At 58.4% G+C, this 20,029-nt stretch overlaps 7 protein-coding genes across 7 annotated transcripts; 3 read left to right on the top strand and 4 right to left on the bottom strand.

The window, feature by feature from the left end:
* Positions 1-62: 62 nt before the first annotated feature.
* On the bottom strand, positions 63-1,532 carry B0H64DRAFT_194947 (uncharacterized protein). Its single transcript, XM_062799149.1, has 2 exons — positions 1,128-1,532; positions 63-1,052 (listed from the first exon to the last, which is right to left on the bottom strand). The coding sequence occupies exons 1-2, from the start codon at positions 1,167-1,169 to the stop codon at positions 354-356; spliced, it is 741 nt and encodes a 246-aa protein (XP_062658290.1). The 5' UTR covers positions 1,170-1,532; the 3' UTR covers positions 63-353.
* On the top strand, positions 1,486-2,826 carry B0H64DRAFT_433867 (uncharacterized protein). Its single transcript, XM_062806068.1, has 5 exons — positions 1,486-1,820; positions 1,911-2,014; positions 2,195-2,374; positions 2,480-2,541; positions 2,634-2,826. Exons 1-5 carry the CDS (start codon positions 1,705-1,707, stop codon positions 2,718-2,720), a joined length of 549 nt encoding a protein of 182 aa, XP_062658289.1. The 5' UTR covers positions 1,486-1,704; the 3' UTR covers positions 2,721-2,826.
* Positions 2,827-5,486, bottom strand: B0H64DRAFT_425431 (uncharacterized protein). Its single transcript, XM_062805684.1, has 5 exons — positions 4,505-5,486; positions 4,375-4,443; positions 4,139-4,324; positions 3,712-4,086; positions 2,827-3,641 (listed from the first exon to the last, which is right to left on the bottom strand). The coding sequence occupies exons 1-5, from the start codon at positions 5,151-5,153 to the stop codon at positions 2,926-2,928; spliced, it is 1,995 nt and encodes a 664-aa protein (XP_062658288.1). The 5' UTR covers positions 5,154-5,486; the 3' UTR covers positions 2,827-2,925.
* A 166-nt stretch (positions 5,487-5,652) lies between these two features.
* On the top strand, positions 5,653-8,115 carry B0H64DRAFT_194929 (uncharacterized protein). The gene is made up of 2 exons (XM_062799148.1): positions 5,653-6,163; positions 6,220-8,115. The coding sequence occupies exons 1-2, from the start codon at positions 5,771-5,773 to the stop codon at positions 7,873-7,875; spliced, it is 2,049 nt and encodes a 682-aa protein (XP_062658287.1). The 5' UTR covers positions 5,653-5,770; the 3' UTR covers positions 7,876-8,115.
* Positions 8,116-8,269: 154 nt separating this feature from the next.
* On the bottom strand, positions 8,270-9,068 carry B0H64DRAFT_375523 (uncharacterized protein; the record flags this gene model as incomplete). The annotated part of the gene is made up of 3 exons (XM_062802423.1): positions 8,270-8,804; positions 8,871-8,914; positions 8,979-9,068. 3 exons carry the CDS (start codon positions 9,066-9,068, stop codon positions 8,270-8,272), a joined length of 669 nt encoding a protein of 222 aa, XP_062658286.1.
* Positions 9,069-9,347: 279 nt separating this feature from the next.
* On the top strand, positions 9,348-12,407 carry B0H64DRAFT_194873 (P-loop containing nucleoside triphosphate hydrolase protein). Its single transcript, XM_062799147.1, has 2 exons — positions 9,348-9,723; positions 9,801-12,407. Exons 1-2 carry the CDS (start codon positions 9,456-9,458, stop codon positions 12,290-12,292), a joined length of 2,760 nt encoding a protein of 919 aa, XP_062658285.1. The 5' UTR covers positions 9,348-9,455; the 3' UTR covers positions 12,293-12,407.
* Positions 12,408-13,047: 640 nt separating this feature from the next.
* Positions 13,048-16,902, bottom strand: B0H64DRAFT_194869 (uncharacterized protein). The gene is made up of 4 exons (XM_062799146.1): positions 15,759-16,902; positions 15,497-15,694; positions 14,910-15,434; positions 13,048-14,840 (listed from the first exon to the last, which is right to left on the bottom strand). Exons 1-4 carry the CDS (start codon positions 16,631-16,633, stop codon positions 13,097-13,099), a joined length of 3,342 nt encoding a protein of 1,113 aa, XP_062658284.1. The 5' UTR covers positions 16,634-16,902; the 3' UTR covers positions 13,048-13,096.
* Between the last annotated feature and the right edge of the window lie 3,127 nt (positions 16,903-20,029).

Raw genomic sequence — 20,029 nt, 5'->3', positions numbered from 1 at the left:
CCGCATTCAACATGCGTGCTTTTGCTTCAGCAGGATCTAGCGGTCATTGGAACCCCATCCTCGACGGCGTCCGGGTTACCCTACGGTGGGATCCAGTTCGATCATGGCATCTTTTCGTAGCATATTGGCCGTAGTCACTCATTCGGCCGGGGCCACCACCCTCGTACGTCCTGAGGAGAAACAAATCTTTAGCCCTGTGGACCTGTATCCTCAACATGAACAAAACCCGATAACTAGCAAGGCGTGCCCAAACTGCCGGCGCCACGGTATCCCTCACGATGCAGCGCTCCTCCAGGTCCCATTTCCTCCCAGTGCCTTCTCCCGGCAGCCCGAACCCTCCCCCGGCTGGTGGCTCAGATATCCAGGATGGCCCACGTGAAGTCGTCGTCCGTGGTGTAGATGACGCCGGCGTCCAATAAACCCTGCACCGCAAGCGAGACGGTCGACGAGTCCATCCTTGTCCCGGCCTCGATCTGGCTGATGTTGGTATCGTGGCCGGGCGAGTTCGCCATAAAGTTGAAGACGGTCCGCGCGTCCGCCGAGCACGACGCCAGCCGCGCGTCGGACGCGGCGGCGCCGCTGCCGCCGCCGGCCCCATACCCACCATCCACAAACATGCTGTCGCCGTCGGCGTCCGTCCCGCCGGCGGATGCGCCCTTGGTCAGCATCAGGTGCACGTAGGTGGCCTCGAGCAGGTGGTAGTTGACCTCGTTGAAGTCCTGGATGGCGCGGACGTAGTGGGCGGCGATGTGTTGCTTGCCGTTGAAAGTCGTCAGGCGGCCGAAGACGCGCACGTACGTGTCCGGGGCGAACTGTACGGACGACTCGGGCTTGTCTGGGTCGACCCACTTCCTGGCGTCGATGAGCCCCGTGCCGTCGTCGATGCGGTATGTGGTGTTGATCGACTGGTTCGCCACCGACCGCACCTGCCCAACCAGTGTCACCTGTTTGGCCGGCAGGCCGTCGATGGTTACATCGGAGTCCGGGTAGGGTGGCTTGGAGTCGATGAGCTGTTTAATGGTTATCGGGCGGAGGGTGTCGTCTGCGAAGTTCTGATTTGGGGGACAGACGGGCGGTTAGAACTGGGAGGGTATTTAACAAAGACGAAAGGAGGAAAGATGCCTTACCCTTCCGCTGCCGCTCTGGCTTCCTTGCTGCGACCCACCCATGAAACCGCCGCCATCATCGCCGCCGCCTTGGGAGCCGTAGCCCGTTCGTTGGTAGCCACCGTACGAGCCTGTGAATCGTTAGCCTGGTTTTCAGGATCAAAATTGGACTGCTGGGGTGGCATACTCATAATGTGCAATTTTCGGCGAGGATGGGTCAGATAGATGGTTGTCTTGGAATTCGGGTGATGTTGTCGTTGCAGGCTGCGGGGTGAAAGATTGTATGCCGAAGACGCGTTACGACGCGCCTGGGCAGCAACAAGAAGCAAGCACTCAACGCGTGCCCCGCAGGCAGCAGGGACCAGTGGGACCGTGCAGCCGTTCGTCTGAGAAGGGACTGATAGCCATGTCTGATTGGCTAGTTGATGGATAAAAGGTGGGTCTGTAATCGGTCACCAACAACATCTCAAAGAAAGAGCGACGGCGTCATGAGAATAAGAACAACCAACCATGATCGAGCAACTTAATATTCCATATTAGATCTCAGACTGTATTCCAAACTAAACCATACTATTACCATTGGGTAGAATCCCTCATAATGCCAGCGTCAACAGTACCCCCTCCCGACGAAGAAGACAGCCCGCCATCATGCTGCGACTGCTGCGCGCCGATAACCTCTCTCGCCCGGCCCGTTGACGTTTCTGAACTGAGCGAGTAAGGCATACCATACCATATCTTAGATAGGATAACATATCATCCCATCATTATATCAATCCAATCCTTAACCAGCCATCCTCCTCCCAGCCGCGGCCTCGTCCAAAACGCCTTCTGCCTCCCGCCCATCTTCGGCCCCCTCCTCTTCGACAACGAGCAGAGCGACTGCCGCGACCATTGCGCCAACGAACGAAGTAAACCAACCCTCACCCCCCCACCTCCCTTTCCACCTCCCTTTCCCCCTCCCTTTCCCCCTCCCTTTCCATCTCCCTTTCCATCTCCCTTTCCATCTCCCTTTCCCTCCCACCCCATAACAAATAAAAACCGTAGATTTCCATCCCGATTCTAACAAGGCCTCCGTAACCCACCTGCAGCTTTCCTCTCCTACCTGCGGCTCTCCATGTACATGTCCATCGTGGCGGTGGCCATCGTGCTGTCGTTCCACCTGCGCAAGACGGCGTCGGACATCGAGCTGCGCATGGCCAAGCCGCTGGGCGCCATCTTTTGGGTGCTGTCGGTGAGCTGTCTAGGGGTGGGCATCGCGAATTATACGAGTATGTACTGCTCTCTCTCTCTCTCTCTCTCTCTCTCGCGCGCGCGCGTGCTCTTGTTAGGTGCGTTAGGTTGTGTGCGGACGGTTCTGACGCTAGCCGTCGTAGAAACGGTCAATAAGTATAGTCGGCGGGCGGCGATCGTGCAGAGTGGGTGGAAGACGCAGACCGTGAGTAGCTCCCTCCCCTTATCCTTTTCCCCTCCCTTTTTTCCACCCACCTTTTAGTAACTTGGGTTATCCCCATTAACTGACATTTGCAGGTCATGGGTGCGATAGCAATGTGTATTTTCGGGTCGTGTGTGACGTTGTTGGTGGTTAACAAGTTGAATGAGAGCGCAGATGAATGAGACTATCCGGGCAACCCAAGACGTTCGGCGCATTTTGATATTGGGGTAAATATTTAAGCATCCATCCGGCAGATGAAAAATAATAATACACCCTCACTAAACCAATACATGTCGCTCCAGTGCGACGGTCACACCTCGATACAAAAGCTTGTACAGTATCCGACCTCCAATGATCGCCCCCGTAACCTAGAGCGTGCCAATTCGTTTAATCATCCTTCATACAGAACAAGTCCTTCATAGACTTCTTCGCTAGGAGGTCTTCAGGTGCCAATGCTTGGCAACCCCCAACCACGCGTCGAAACTCGTCCGTGTAGCTCGCCGCGGCCGCATCCAAGTCCGACAGTGTTGTATCGCTCCCATCCCAGAGCAGAAGCGCCATCTCGTCGAACGGCAATAGCCCGCCGCTTGGAAGGCTCTCGAAAAGCGTGTCCCCGGGGACGGGCAGTTCAGTATCCTCAAGCGTTTCCTTTCCAAGCTCTCTCTCGTATTCCTCGGGGGCCCTGTAGAGCTCGCTGTGGACAGTGGCCAAATTCCTCGCTGTCACCTCGCTGGGGTAGAGCGTCCAGTACCCGCGGGCACGGGAGAGCTTCAGGGCGTGTTCCAGCCATGAAGGGTACCTCTTATTGATGAGTTTGCTGGCGAAGAAAGCGGGCGGCGGCTGAGTTTTGTGCTCGTATTCAACCAGGTGGGAAACAAGTCCGTGTAACTCGATCCATTTTTGCCCCGTGAACAGCGCCGCGTTGCTGTCTGGTGCTTGCCATAAGAAGGGGGTTGCCCCCTTTCCAGAAGGAGGCGCAAACGGCTGCGAGCCATCCAGTTGAGTAGAGGGAAGGTCAAGGCTGATACCAAGTAACCGAGAGTCCCATTCCTGCGTAAGGGCGGCTCCTGAGTACAGATAGTGTAGCACGGAATATTTCAAGTCTAACAAGCGGGCCAAAATGAGCAAAACGTCCATACATGACGGTTCAAACCGGGTCGGGTTCTCACTTACAGTGGAAAAACCGAGGTGACAGTTGGGCCTGAGGCGAGAGGACAAGTACGTGCGAGTATTTCGGGTTGCTCGGCCAGAACGACTCGAGAAAACGCACCGAACTCTCCTCCTCGGTTAGCCTACTGCGCGGTATGCGGTGTCTAAGCGTGAGCTGGCGGGGGTGGGATGGGAGACGGGAGCGGCCTGGTGGCCACTGAAACGTCTTCAGAAATTCAACCGTGCCGGGGTCCACGTCGTGCGGCAGTTCGATAGTCAAATGAGGTGCCGAGCCCGCCGAGAAGTCGGCTTCTGACAATGACTTGAGCAGATGGATAAGACCCCCTGAACTTGCGGAGGGCGCATGGATCACGATGTCAATGCTGGTTTTATCCCAGGCTGCTCTCCGCGTTAGCACGACCTTCATATAACCGTGTTCTGACGACCGTACCTGCCAACGACGAGGCATCTAGCTTCGTTATCCAAGCCAGCCGTGAATGTGCGTTTTTAGGCAGTTCAATCAGAGGCATGCCCAAAACTGGCGCCTGTTTCCTAACGCCGGCTAGGAAATAGTCTTCCTCCACACCAGAACCATCAATGACCACGGCCTGCGGGTGCATATACATGTTGATGTGGCCTACGAAGCTGTCAGATTCTGGCGACGGGTCTCTTGACCATTCTACTTACGGAGCGCACGAGCCGAGCTTTGTCTGAGACGCTCGGGAGCCGACGCTTGGGCGAAATCCGGGCGAGCATCTGGCATCAAGTCAGCGCACGAATGTTCCTAGGATGATGTTGTCACGAGGGCTGCGCATACCATGGAAAATAACCTTGCAAGACTCGTCAATGCCATTGACAGCGCGCAACTGTTCCATGTCAATCCCACTCCCGCCAAGGAGGGCAAAGTGCACATAATTCCTCAGCTCATCCCCCATCTGGCAGGCCATCGGCAACAGAAGGGCGGCACTCTTCAGATTGGCGGCAGCAAACAGGACGTTTTTATTCACCGTGGAGGTGCCCGAGGTGGTGTATATCGCCTGAAGCGAAGGTAGAAGCTTTAGGTAAATGATAGGCCCGCTATAAGGGGTCTGGGGGGGCACTGGCGCCGTCGGAGGGGCGTTCGATGGTGGAGGGCTCTGCCGCTGGGGCTTCTGGTCGTACAGCTTCGGCATCCCCCCCGGCCTCCGTCCCGACCCCGGCCCCGGCGCATGAGGCTGATCGGCTTCGGGCCGGCCACGATATACGGGGTGGCGTCGATCTCGAATGGGAAGATCGGTGGGGAGGTTGCTGATAAACAGGTAGACGAAGACGCCCAGCGCAAAGACCATCGCAAGCCGTTTCAGGAACTTGCTTCTCGGGGCTCCGGTGGCGGCGCTCCATCGCGGACGGATCGAGGGAAGCTTAGCTGGTTTGTGGTCGTCGTCCTTTTTTACCAGCTCCTCGTTGGTGAGGAACATGTTTCCCATCTTGTGCCGTTTGCCCAGTGCTGCCTGCCAAGAGGCGCTTTCTTCCGATCCCTCGGGCCAAAAAGAGAGAAAAAAAAGACGGAACGACCTGAGACTCGTTGATGCGCCAATGGCACTTCACTTGTCAATGAAATTATCAGCCGGTCGTCATCGGAAGAGGCTGACGGCAGGCGCTGTCTGCATTTGTCTCGGATTTATCCGCGCCAGGGTGACGCGATCGTGGAATCCGGGTGCCGGGTTATGAGTTGAAGCTCAAGTCGAGGTTGAGAGTTTTGGGGTTAAGATCAACGTGTCTCGCGACCATTTCCTGCGACAGACTGCCAGTGAGTGCCGATCCATCCTGCAGGGATCAGTCCCAGCGGGCAGCGGCAGGGCCTCAGTCCCGCATCAACCCCTGCAGCCTTGGTTTGTTCGCTGCGGGAAAGGTGGGGGACGGGAGCGGAAGAAGAGGGGCAATCCTTATCGCTTCTTTTTTATTTTTTTTCGAGAGTTTTCATCGACACGGCAACGGGATCAAAAAAAAAAAAAAAAGGAACCCCCACTAGAGGACTGTGACGGGAGTATCAGAACTGCCTTCAGAACTAAGGTACCTGGTGTCTAACTACGATATTAAAAACATGGGCAAATCCCGCCGGAACAGAGCTCGGGGAAACCGCAGCGACCCGATCGCGAAGCCTGTGAAACCACCATCTGATCCAGAGCTCGCCAAGCTCCGGGAGAGCAAGATCTTGCCCGTGCTCAAAGACTTGCAAAGCCCAGAAGCCAAGTCCAGGACAGCAGCTGCCGGCGCCATCGCCAACATCGTACAAGATACCAAGTGCAGGAAGCTACTCCTGCGGGAGCAGGTCGTTCACATCGTTCTCACTGAGACGCTTACCGACAACAGCATCGATAGCCGGACCGCCGGTTGGGAGATTCTCAAAGTGCTGGCCCAGGAGGAGGAGGCGGATTTCTGTGTGCATCTTTACAGGCTCGATGTTCTCACAGCGATCGAACATGCTGCCAAAGCGGTAAGTGTCGTTTATTTTTCAGGTCGGCATTTCAGGGGCTGACTTGGGATCACTAGATCCTCGAAACGCTCACTGCAACGGAGCCCCCATTTTCAAAGCTTCTGAAGGCTCAGCAACGGCTAGTATGGGATATCACGAGTTCCCTACTCACACTTATCGGCCTTCTGGCATTGGCCCGGGAAGAGATCCTGGAAGCCATCGTCAAAAACCAGACGGTCCTGCGCCTCCTCTTCCGCCTGGCTTCCACCGACATCGCCCCTCAGGAGATGTTTGAGGAGGCCCTCTCATGTCTCACAGCATTGTCAGAGGACAGCCTCGAACTTGGCCAAGCCATGACCAACGATCAAGAAACCCAGTGTTACGACGTCCTCCTGAAACTGGCGACCACCGGAACTGGTCCGAGGGCGGTATTGTCCTGTGGTGTCCTACACAATGTTTTCTCGTCATTACAATGGCTGGATCACAGCCCCGGCAAAGACGGAGCCTGCGATGCCGTCCTTATCCCTAGTCTGGCGCGGGTGCTAGAACAGGTCACCCCAAGCAGTACACTTGCCAATGGAAGTTCGAGCCATGCCGAGATTACACAGATCGCCCTTGAAATACTAGCCTCTATTGGGACTGATTTCCAGGAGACGCTCGTGAAGGGTAACCGTGCGCCGTTAGATCCTGCCAAGGCCAACGAGGAGTGGAATGGTTTTGACGACGCTGGCGCCGACGCCATGGATGTTGACCAAGGCTCGGACGCCGGAGTCGATGAGGACGAGGCAGAGGAAGAGGACGGCGAGGACGGCGAAGAAGATGAGGACGACGACTCGATCACGTCGGACATGGAAGCCGACATGGGCCGCGTTGCAGGAGAAGAGGGTTCAGGGGCAGGGGACATCAACGACCTCCCAACACTCCGCGAGCTCATCCAACGAGCCGTCCCGCAACTCATCCGCCTGACCAACATCCCCGTCAACAGCGAAGAGACGCTCGCCATCCAGTCCCACTCCCTCTCCGCGCTCAACAACATCGCCTGGACCATCTCCTGCCTCGAGTTTGCCGACGGCGAAAACGCACACATCCTCGGCGCGTGGGTCCCGACAGCCAAGAAGCTCTGGCGCAAGGCGATAGCGCCCATCCTCGACGCCGACAGCGCCGACCTGAAGCTGGCCACCCAAGTAACCGGCCTGGCCTGGGCCGTCGCGCGCACCCTCAACGGCGAGACGCCGTCGGACGGCAACCAACACCGCAAGTTCATCTCGCTCTACCACGCCGCCTCCAAAAACCCAACCGAACAACCACAACAACAGCAACCCGGCCAGGACGACAGCAGCGAAGCACAAGACGACCCCTTCCAGGGCCTCGGCGTCAAGTGCATCGGCGTGCTCGGGTCGCTAGCGCGCGACCCCGCCCCCGTCGAGGTCAACCGCGAGGTGGGCGTCTTTCTCATGACGCTGCTGGGCAGCGACGCGGCGCCGCCGGCCGACATCGTCGAAGCGCTGAACCAGCTGTTCGACATGTACGGGGACGAGCAGGCGCCGTGCGACAGGGAGGTGTTCTGGAAGGACGGCTTCCTAACGCACCTCGAGGAGTTTGTGCCGCGGATGAAGGTGCTGGTCAAGGGGGTGGACAAGAGGGCGCAGGCCGAGCTCAGGACGCGGGCGGACGAGGCGCTGCTCAACCTGGGGCGGTTCGTGCAGTACAAGAAGAAACATGCGCCAAAATGATCCGGGGAATGCCGCGTCATTCAGGGGCTGGTTGGATGGACAGGGCAGTTGGGGAGGTGCGAGGCTGAGTGAGGTATGTCACAGATCTCAGGAGACCGGTTACTCACCTCGGAGCCTCAATCAGCAACGTTGATGGCTGTAATGAGAATGAAAGTCAATAAGTGTCATGTCACGAGCGAATCAGCAGCACGGACCGTTTGATATTGGTGACTGCACATTTAATCAAGTTGCGCTTAGAGCCTTGCGCTCAAGGGCAGTGCGCCCAAAGAAAAAGCCTTGTTTATCTCGGTCAGGTTCGAATCAAACGCTCTCTCCTCTTGAGATCGACTCACACAAGTAACATCCGTTTTTCCCATGCACCGTCCCCCCGCCGTGGTCGTTTCAATAGAACGCTTCAGCCGATCGGCTTCAACTTCTTCTTCTTCTTCTTCTCGGGCCCCTCCTCCTTGCCGCCCTTCTGGAACTGGCGCCAGCTGCTGATGCGCTGGTCGCGGGTGGCCTCCCAGTCCTCCTCGTGCTGGCGCTTCTTGCGGCGCTGCTCCGTCTCCTCGTCCTGGCGGCGCTGCTCGCGGCCCTCCTCCTGCATCTGCGCCTTCATCTGCCGCCGCCGCCGCTGCTCGTTCTCGATCAGCACGAACTTGGTCTTGTCCGCCCACTTGCGCTCGAACTCGGCCGTCTTGAGCTCCGGGCTGTCCACCGTCCACTTGTTCTCCCGCATCAGCAGCATCCGCGCGTCCGCGATCGCCTCGTCCAGCACCGCCCGGTGCTTCTCGTCCATCAGCTCGGTCTGGGCCTTCTTGAGCCGGTCGAAGGCGTCCGGTGCCAGGGGGTTTTTGGTCTTGTCGGGATGGATTAGGAGCGACTTTTTGCGGTAGGTCACTTTGATGTCTGATTCGGGCACGCCGGGTTTGAGGCCGAGGACGGCGTAGCTAAGGGGGATGTTAGTCGGTGGTGACCATCGTCGAGTTGGGTTGCTTTGAGTGGGGAGCCCTTACGCATCGAGCCTGAAGGCTTTCAAAATGCGGTCAATCTCGGCATCCTGTTCACCGTGTTGTCAGTAAAGTGATGCGGGCATCCGGGCATCAAATGCGTGGTGAACACACCTTCTCCCACTCCTTCGCTTCTGATTCCAGCACCTCCAGCGCATCCCGGTTGTCGACGGGGGTGTCGTCTGTTGCATCTTTCGTAGCCATCTTGACACCGTCAATGATCGTTACTGCGATCGCAATATCGCCGTAATTCCAGTCGGTGGCTCGCCAAGTTTGAGAGTGGGGGTTTGCTTTCTCGAAGTCCCCGTAGGTTGGTCTTCGCCGCTATTGTTTATCGAGGGGACTTGAATGGTTCATGGAAGCCGCCGGCTGATGCACGGCGCTGTTGTCGGTTGTGATAAGGGACGCGATAAGCCACCAGGGATCTGGCCCCGCTAAAATTTGGCGGGCTGGCGGGCATCTCGAAAATTTACACGGTTTTGGCAGCCCGCTTCCAGCACGGTTAGCTCTGTGTTCTGCCCCATCGACAGCTTCCGAGTGTCTTTGCCAACTTCAACACTGCGCCCCGGTGCAGTCCCAACACACTCCACCATGAAAAGAAGAGCGGCCTCCCCGGCCATGTCCGACTACGAAGTCGACATTGCCGGCTCTCTGTTCGCCAATGACGCCGACAGCGACAACGAAGTTCAAGTTCAGAAGCAGCCCGCCGACCTCGACTTCGGCGATCTCCTAGACAATGGCGACTCCGACGATGGCGGCGATGCCGCCTTTATCGCGAAGCAACAGCGAAGCTCCAACAGGAAAACCGGCAACCTACAGAGCAAGAGCGCAAAGAAGGGCGGCGGTTTCCAGGCTATGGGTGAGTGCCGTGGTTCTGACATGCCTGGTGGACTGTCGCACATCAGTGACTCTAACTAACGAACCTCGCGCCGACAGGTCTCAATTCGAATCTCTTGAGAGCTATCACTCGGAAAGGCTTCTCCGTGCCCACCCCTATCCAGCGCAAGACGATCCCCCTAGTCCTCGAACGGCGCGATGTCGTGGGCATGGCCAGAACCGGTTCCGGCAAGACCGCCGCTTTCGTCATCCCAATGATTGAGCGACTAAAGGCCCACAGCGCCCGAGTTGGCGCCAGAGCTATCATCATGTCCCCCTCCCGCGAGTTGGCCCTGCAAACGCTCAAGGTCGTGAAGGAGCTAGGCAAGGGAACGGACCTCAAGACGGTCTTGCTGGTTGGTGGTGACAGTCTGGAGGAACAGTTCGGCTTGATGGCTGCCAACCCGGATATCGTCATTGCCACACCGGGTCGATTTCTGCACTTGAAGGTTGAGATGTCTCTGAACCTCTCGTCCGTTCGATACGTTGTCTTTGACGAGGCCGATCGCCTGTTCGAAATGGGTTTCGCCGCTCAGCTTACCGAGATTTTGCACGCGCTGCCGCCATCTAGGCAGACTCTCCTCTTCTCCGCCACTCTCCCGTCGTCCTTAGTCGAGTTCGCCAGAGCCGGTTTGCAGGAACCGAGCCTTGTCAGGTTAGACGCCGAGACCAAAGTGTCACCCGATCTTGAAAGCGCCTTCTTCTCGGTCAAAGGCGGCGAAAAGGAGGGCGCCCTTCTCCACATCCTTCACGATGTTATCAAGATGCCCCTGGGACTTCCGGAAGGCGTTGAGGAAGAGAGCGATGAGCTACAAGCAAAGAAACGGAAACGCGACTCGGAGAGGCGGAATAGGAAAGAAAAGCCGACCGAGCATTCGACCATTATCTTCACGGCCACTAAGCATCACGTCGAATACATCGCGCACTTACTACGCTATGCAGGGTTTTCAGTATCATACATCTACGGTTCGCTCGACCAAACCGCCCGGAAAATCCAAGTCGACAACTTTAGGAGGGGGAGAACCAACATCTTGGTTGTCACGGATGTTGCAGCCCGTGGTATCGATATCCCAGTGCTCGCAAATGTGATCAACTACGATTTCCCTCCTCAGCCCAAGATCTTCGTCCATCGTGTGGGCAGAACAGCCCGTGCTGGCCAGCGCGGTTGGGCCTATGCTCTTGTGAGAGAGTCGGATCTCCCATATCTCATCGACCTCCAACTTTTCCTTGGCAGGAAATTGACAGTCGGCCAGGAAGTGAAAGAGCCATCTTTTGCCCAGGACGTTGTTGTTGGCACTTTGATGAGAGCCGACCTCGAAAACAACATAGAATGGGTGAAGAAGGTGCTTGGTGACTCTGACGATATCAACGGGCTCAAGGGGGTCACGATCAAAGCCGAAAAGCTCTACATGAAGACCCGAAACTCAGCGTCCAGCTCGAGCGCCAAGCGTGCTCGTGAAGTTATTGCGTCCAGGAGCTGGACTCAACTACACCCCCTATTCGGAGCGTCGGCCGCAAACGCCGAAGAAGCCCGAGACTGCCTGCTCTCCAAGATCAGCGGGTTCAAACCCCAAGAGACCGTCTTCGAGATTGGGCCCCAGGGAAAATCGGCCAAGAACAAGGCCGCTGAAGTGATGCGCAGCTTCAGGGCACGAGTCGGCCCGCGGAGGTCGAGCAAGAAGGACGAAGACACAGAGATGGTGGACGCTGACGAGGATGAATCGCCACCTCAAGAAAATGGCGGCGGTCTTGAGGAGTCCGAAGAAGACCAACCCGGCGGGGACGCTAAAGAAGAAGAGGTCTGGGAGGACGAGGAATCCGACTCGGAACTCGAGGTGATGGTAACAAGCAGCGGCAAATCCACCAAGGGGCAAACCTCGTTCCAAGACCCCGAAATCTTCATGTCCTACACCCCACGCACCACCAGCGCGGCCGAGGAGCGCGCGTACGGCGTCAACTCGGGCGGCACCACGCAATTCGTCGAAGCCGCGCGCGACGCGGCCATGGACCTGGCCAACGACGACGGCGCCAAGGCCTTCGGCCTGCCGACGCGCTCCAAGCTGCGCTGGGACAAGCGGCACAGCAAGTACGTGTCGCGCGCCAACGACGACGACGGCTCGCGCGGCGCCAAGATGATCCGCGGCGAGTCCGGCGTCAAGATCGCCGCCTCCTTCCAGAGCGGCCGCTTCGACAAGTGGCGCCGCGCCAACCGCCTGGGCCGGCTGCCGGGGGTCGGCGAGGCCGAGAAATCCAACCTCGTCCGCAACTTCAACGGCGGCGGCGGCCCCGGCGGCGGGCCCGGCGGGGGTGGAGGCCAGCACTACAAGCACCGGCAGGAGAAGGCGCCCAAGGACGCCGACAAGTTCCGCGACGACTACCACGTGCGCAAGAAGCGGGTGGCCGAGGCGCGCGAGAAGCGCGTCGGCAAGTACAAGGACGGCGAGGGCAGCCGGCGCGAGCTCAAGAGCGCGACGGATATCCGCAAGGCGAGGCAGGTGCAGGAGCAGAAGAGGGAGAAGAACGCGCGGCCGGCCAAGAGGGCGAAGAGGTGATCGGTCGGATGGGTTGGTGTGTGGGTGGTTGGTTGTTTGTATATAGGGTGTGGCGTGTGCTGTGTTTAGCTTGGGAGGGTGGAATGAGATTTTGGAATGGAGTCTATTCGAAAGTCTATTTTTTGATGTTACTGCATGATTCCTGCTCATATACCTATGATAAAGAACCGCTCCGTTAAACAAAGTGTAAAACATATTCCAGCGTGTATTTGCAATATGCGAAACAGACATGCTTTCCCTTCTATCCCACGATCACAAAGCAAATACAACTTCAAGCCGAGTTCTGACCAGCGAGCAAACAGACATTATATGCATCCATCATGAGCTAGTAGATACAAAAAAGCCTCTGTCTGGGCCAGAGCAAGCAAAACCCCCTTTGCCCCTTCCCTCCCCTGACCCATCCCGATTCATTTGCCCTCGCCAGCAGCCATATACCCAAAAGAAACAGGTTACGGTACCACACTGCCCATATGCCAACATACCCCAACCACATCACATTTCAATCATAAACGTCATGACTTTCTCTCTCATGCCCTACCCTCCACCCAATCCCTTCCCATCCAACCCAACCCATCGATCCATGATACCATACCCAGGCAACCCACCCCCCCTCAACAACACCAACGTACTGACTGGGAGCTCCGCCCAATCCCAAACCGGGGCAAGCAACGGAAGCAGGATCCAGATCCAAAGTAAAAAAAAGTAAAAAGATCAACGAACGTAAATCTTCCCAAAAAAAAAAAAAAGACAAGAGAGGAGGAGACCAAACCAACACAAAAAAAAACAAGCGAGTGGAACGCACAACTACTGCATACCAGCAGACATCATGATATCGTCGGGCGCGCCCGGCTCCACATAATTCACCCACTCATGGACACGATGCGCACCGCGTCCCATGCCACCGAGACCCGCCAGGACGGACGACCGCGGGAAGTCATAGCTGGTGTCATACTTGGAGTCATACTTGGTGTGCTCGCGGTGGGCTTGGGGCGGGCGCCTCCTGACGTGGGGCGCGCGGTGCGAGCCGCCGTTGATGGGGTCCATGCCGGCCGCCGCCGCCGCCGCCGCCGCCGCCATGTCGTGCATGGCCGGGTGGTGGCCGTGGTGCATCATGGGCATCCCCGGCATCCCCATGCCGCCGGCCATGCCGGGAGGGGGAGGGTGGGAGTGCGGGTGGCCGTGGGGGTGGCCGTGCGGGAGGGGAGGGCCGAACCAATCTGCGGGGGGAGGCATCCCGCCGCCGTGTACGCCGCCACCGGGCATACCGTTGGGCATACCGCCGGGCATACCGCCGGGTATACCGCCGGGCATACCGCCGGACATACCGCCGGACATCCCGCCAGGCATACCACCACCAGGCATACCACCACCGGGCATGCCGGCACCAGGTCCGTAGATGTCCTCGTCCATGGTGTGGTGTCTGCGGAGGGATGGTGCTGGCGGCGGGCCGCCATGGGCGACGGACGGTGCCATGGGTGCCATGGGCATGCTTGCGCCAATGTGGGTGGCAGCGCGGGAAGGCGGTGGCGGGGCGCGGGCGGGACTCAACGGACCCAGGGCGCCAACTGCACCGGCTGGGCCGACAGCGCCAGCAGGGGCAGCGGTGGGGTTTTGTCTGCTCTCCTTTTTGAATCTGCCAGCGAGGCGCTGCTCGAGCGAAGATGCCCGGCGCCTGTCGGGTGAATGAGCACGCCGCCGCTCGGGAGACGGAGCGCGTCGCCTCTCTTCGGGGGCCGCCACGGGCCTTTCGGGGGACGGGTATCGTGTCGGAGGCTGCCACTGTTCAGGCGACGTAGGGCGTGATTCCGACGGGAAAGTGTGCCGTCTGTCGCGGGATCGAGCTCGCTGCTCCTGGGGGAAAGCTTGCCAGGGGTCAGGGGAGCGAGGCCGGCGCCGTTCGGCTGGATAATTCTCCGACATGTAATGGTCAAACCTCTCTGGGGAGGCGTAGCGCATCTCCCGGCCCCGGCGCGCCGCGGAGCCATATTCAAAGCCGGTCGCCGCGCGATCGAAACCTGGACGGGAAGGTGGTTCGAATGCTGAGCGAGGAGGAGGCGGCGCGGCCGGGACATGGGCTTGTGGGGGTGACGGGGCGACGACAGTTGCGGCTCGGCGGTGATAGTCCTCGTCCGCGAACGGGGTAGCGTAGTCGCGCATTTCCGGACGCCGGCGACGATCACGAGGTTCAGGGGCCTCGAAATCGTAGTCCTCCCTTCTGCGGCCAAGCTCAGCGTGGCTACCGTGATGGCCAAACTCATCGAAAGAATGCATTCTTCGCGCAAGATGGTCATCACGATGATGTTGTTCATGCAACCGGCGTATGTGCGCATCGTCTTCGTAACTTGACGGTCGGGCTCGAGTAAGAGAGGAGTGAGGAGGCGCAAAATCAGACCGAAAGTCGCGAGGTGAAGGTGAAGGTGGCCGGGACGCGAAGGGATTGCCTCGCGGATTCGGCGTATCGACCTCAAACGGGTCGTCTGTGAGAAATGGGCATTCACAACTCTTCCACTTCCCTCCACATTGCGGGCAGAATTCGGCACCACACCGACTAGAGAAGAAGAAATACGTCGTCAGTCAATGCTGAAAGGGTAAATCCGTAACGGAATGCAATCCTTACCAGGCGATATGACTACCGCTGTCCTTGACCTCCACCATGGTTTTGCAGCGGTAGCAGCGTTGCCACGGTTCCCGTTTCGTCACCTGCTCGATGGCGAACAGCGCGGCGTTATCATCACTCGGGCATTCCGGCTCGTGATGCCACCGGGCGTTGCAAGAGGCGCAAACCTTGGTCCTGCAACGGCTACACCTGCCCTGCCAGCGCGCGCCTTCGAGGCGCATATCCTCACGCTTCAACAACGCACCGCACCGCCGCGACGGACAAGTCGTGGGGGTTCTGCCAGCGTGCTGCTTGAACTGCTGATTCCACTCCTTCTTGAAGCTGGCATCGAACAGCTTGTCAACGGATTCGGCGGGGATATTGTCATCAGTGCAGCAGCGCGGTGGCATGTGGTGTTGCGGATCGGTGAGGGAGAGCTTGAAGACCTTGCGCAGACAGGTATGGCACATGCGGTGGCAGCACTTGAGCTTCGCTGTCCGGCTCACAGGGGTGGCACTATCCCTGCATCGCACGCACACGGTAGTACTAAAAGTCTCCAAGTCAGAATGGCACACGGCGCCGGTTGGTCGCGGAACACAAGCACTGACCGCTCGGCTGGTTTCTCCGGGTGCGAAGCGCGGGCAGGAGGAGGTGCGGCGAAATCGGCGCCAAAGAAGGTCGACCGCTTCGCATCGGAGCCTAGACTATACGACGATGCGGCATGAACCCTCTTGTTGTTGAAAGATGAGGCGGGCCTCGAAGACATATAAACGTCGGATTCATAGTGCCTCCTCGACGGCCTAGCGCTACAACCCGGCGGCGTCAGCACATTTGGAGCTCAAATTCGGGCAACTCTCCGCCCTATATTACCTCTTGGATCTCGACCGGGACCGGCGTGTTTCATCCAGGCTGGGGGGTCCGGAAACGGTGATATCCCTCGGTCGTCGATACGGGTCCTGTCTACTGGAAGCGGGGCGGGATAGCGATCTGTGCCTGGCCGACGGCGCGTACCTCGAGGCGCCGTCGCCTTCTTCTTCGTACATCTCCGGGCGGGACATCAATCGTTCGCGGCCGGCGTGAATAGACGGAGGCGCAGACGGAACGGGAGGGGCCATAGGGGCCGGGGGAAGTTTGCCGCGGGGCAGGATGACCTGTTCCGAGTCTGAGTCGGAGGTGGCGTCGGTGTCGTCGTCCGAGTCGGAAACAGAGGTTCTCGGGGAGCGGCGGGATTCGGGAGTCGACCGGTAGCGGTGAGCGGATCGGGGGCTCATGTCACGGCGGGCGATGGTCTGGCGACTCACGGGCCGCGAGGGGACGGAGGGGGACGCATCGTCCTCGTCGGCCGGCTCGATGATACAGGTTGGGCGCCGAGCAGCGGGCACGGGCACGGACGCGTTGGGCACCCGCATGCTCTTGGAGCGTCCCTTCATGGCGGGCGCGGGGGCCTTGGCCGGATGGGTCGTGTCCGAGTCCGTGTCAATAATGGCGGAATTCAGGGGTTGGGAACGACGTCGGGGTCGTTGCTTCCTGGGCGACGCTTTGGCGTCGTGGGCGTCGCTGGCGTCGTCGGACGACTCGACAAGGTCTCTGTCTATATCTCCATGACGGTTCGAACGAGGCGAGGCACGGGGGCGTGGCTCGCCGCTCCGTGACCAATCATTTGCGACCTGTGCCTTCGATTTGCCGGCGTGCTTCTTCCGTCGCGAGCTGCTGGGCCCGCCCTGCTGTCGGTCTACGTCGGCCATTCGTCTCTCGTTCCTCGTTCAGCCCCGCGGTTGCAGCAAGCAACACTTTCTTCCACTTTCTCGAGTCCAGTGCGGCGGCCCCGAGGATGGTCGCTGGGTCAGTCGGGCAGCCGCGGTGGGAGGAGCAGGCTCGAGATGGAGAATTGAAGAGTTCGGCCAGATGGTTGAGCGTGGTTGGCCGGGCAAGGGCGGGTCTACGGATGCCCCAATCGCGAAGGGTCGACGTGCATTGCCAGCACAACACGGGCTCTTCTCGAAACAGGCCACCCCGGCTCGCTCTCGATTTCCCTGAGAATTCTGCGAGCCTAATAAAAGCCCAACAAGGCCCCCGGGATTCTCGCGGAGGAAAAAAGAAAGAGAAAAAAATTAAAAATAACGCCAGTTGCTTTGGGCTCCGTCGAGATGAGAAGCGGCCCGAGGAGTGAGGGTGAAAATGGGTTGCGGGGGAAGGAGAGTTCAGATGAGGGGTGACGATGGGATGAGACGGGGATGCTAAGACGGCCCCTCGCGAGGTCCCCCCTTGCTGACTTTCTGAGGCCTAACCAAGGTAGCTCCACAAGCCCCGTGAGCCCGTGAACCCAGTGAGCCAGTCAACAACCGCGGTCTCAGATGGTGACGGTGACCGTCTAGTTTTGGAAGCGAGTGTCTCCCACTTTGAGAAAAGTGAGGGCAAAAGACCCAAAGTTAAGTTCGACACCACCCACAGTCCGGCTGATGGGTGCAATGAGTGACGCCAGCTAACGAGTGGCAGATCCAATCGAAATACGAAAGCGGGAGAAGGCGGGTTTTTGGTGTGATATGTCACGTGGGGCAGGGCAAGAAAACGACCACAACCCAAAGAGCCAAATGACTCAACGAACCAATTCTCTTCCCCTTCCTCCTTTTTGTCAGGGAGGGTTGCTTCTGGACGCCTCAAATTCTCAAACACACCTTTGAAGCCGGGCATGTTTCAACCCCCCTAAAAAACAAATCCTGAGGCGTTGTTGACCGGGCACTGCTGCCGGGGTCAGGACACGGCAGCCACAAGGCTGGTTCCACACCACAAAACCCTTCCCCGCAATCGGGCAGCGGGCCTTGCCGATTCGGACCCGCTTCAAACACCCGTTTGACACAGCGTCAACGGAACAGCCCGCTTAGCACATCCCGTCAGTGGTGTTGCGAGTGAGTGTGGGATGGCGCCGTCACGGTGTAGTGTAGCACGGCGAGCGTTGTGCATTCTGGGCAGCCAAGAAGAAAAAGGAAATAAAAAAGACACGGCACATCGGACGGTTAACATGCAGGTCCCGCTGCTTGCTGATGTCCGCCATCCGCTGCCCGCTGCCCGCTGACTGTCTGCTGTTCGTTTCCGTTCCCACTGCGGCGGCTCGGGAACCTGACCGCGGATCTCCCCGATGGATGGATGCCATCTGATGTTGGCCAGATCCACTCCACTTGTTGTTTGTGTGCCGCCGCATCAATCCATCAATCCGATCCGTGTTGGTCCGAATTCAAGATCCGGCTGCGGCCCCGGTTGTGACCCAGCCAGCTCCAACCGGCCGGGTCTTGTCGCCGAGCATCAACGGGCCGGGCCATAGTTACAAGGTTGCGAGCCGTCCGTCGGCCACTCTACATGAGATTGTGCTTCCACGGCCAGCTCGGTTGGCTCTGCGCGCCAAGGCAAGCCACTCCCAGCAGGTCGACAATGGGCCGCTGATAAAGTACACTAGGCAGTTAACTACTGTGTGGTAGTTATGCGCAACTGGCGGCCGCGGAAAATCCGGCTTGGACGTCTCTGCGTCGTCATGGATTGGCTGTCGTCCGAGGGTTTGACCGTGCCGGGGGATCCCAACTCGTGTTGTTGAGACAAAATAACGCATCGTGATGCGATTATTTGGACCCAAAGAACTCCAGAGGACCGACAACTCCACCATACCAATCTCGAGAACACGGTTAGCTGAAATTATACAACTCGCAACCAGCAAGCCAGCAAATGACGTGGGGGTTGAAGCGGGTGCAGAACACTCTTCACTCGGACTCGGTCCGATGCAATTTACTGAGAACGAACAACCCTGATCACCTTTTCTTGCCGTCGGACCACGGCAAAGTCAACAGAGAGACAATCGAGCCCCCTGACGCTTGGCGAGCCTTCTCACCGAACGGACCAAGAAGAAAAGTCCAAGCCACAACCCGTTTCCCATCCTCCGTCTTATCCCCAGGCCAAGAGGTTTCCTGCATCACGTCACCAAGAACCTGCAGGTTTAGCCTGTCGTCAGGATCTGTCGTCGTCTGTAAAGAAAATCCGATCTTGGTTCTCCTCGCTCTCCGCTTTCAACGGAGGGGCGGGCTCATCCGGGGGGTGCCATCTGATCTGATTCTGCGCGTCGTGGCGCAGAGTTCGATCGAGCTGACACTCTAACACCGGAGGCACGTCTCCTTCAGTTTGGAGCACGGCCTCATTAGTGAGTGAAGACGGGGCTCGTATAAACTACCACTACACTTGTCAATGCAGGCAGACTCGAAACAGTAGTCCGGATTACATTCCGCGTAACTCTATGGAGACGGGGCGAACGGGACAAAACAACCTACTGTGTGTAACTCTGGAGAAAGAAACAACTGCAAGCAAAGACTTGCCCACGTGCATCTCCATCGCGTTCCCCAAGCCAGGCGGGATCCGTCTCACCAGTTCGTCCTCGCCTAGCACGCCCAGTTCCCCCGCAAATCCACATCTCGCTCCTGCGTGCTTACATGCGTCTTCATCAGCTCGACATCCATGCCGGCATGCCCGCCGTCTGGAGAAGTCTCCTGAAGATCTCCACTGCCCGGCGGGGTGGCCTGGCAGGCGATACCTCTTGTCTCCTATGTGCATATGTAGAGACATGCACATGCAGCAGTTCCATTGTTACACAGTGGTTCCCCCGAAGGAACACGCACATATATGTACATACCTACATACAAGCATGTCCACTAGTGTATGTACATAGGCACAATCCGATGCCCCAGCAAGCAACCGAGCAAGCCGGTGGGAGCGGATGCCCGGCGCATTCCATGCAACACCTATGCAACATGCGACAACCCCGCCCTCTCTTTCCACCTATGCCTGCGGCAGCAGCAGCTCGCAAACCGCCGCCGTAGCCAACCAACCCCCTCCTCCCCGCCCCAAAAGGAAAAAAAAAAAAGTCACGAGGCGCCGAATCGGTCGTCAATCAAGGTAGGTTTCAAGAGACGGCGCCAGGAAAACCGCGCTCCCCAAATTCCGACCGAAGTGCACCCGTGAAATTGGAGAAAGTCTCCGATCAATTCCCCCTCGCAGCGAAACGTCGTCCATTCCGCTTGCCCCATGCGGCGCATCCATGCCCGGGGGACCTGGGCCTTGCATGTGGCCTACGGAAGACGGGCCCGGCGAAAAAGATGGGGGGG

This window comes from Chaetomium fimeti, assembly GCF_033439085.1.
Source record: "Chaetomium fimeti strain CBS 168.71 chromosome Unknown B0H64scaffold_5, whole genome shotgun sequence".
Lineage (NCBI taxonomy): Eukaryota > Fungi > Ascomycota > Sordariomycetes > Sordariales > Chaetomiaceae > Chaetomium > Chaetomium fimeti.
The sequence above is the reverse complement of the archived record's forward strand: the minus strand, read 5'-3'. Positions and strand labels throughout refer to the sequence as shown.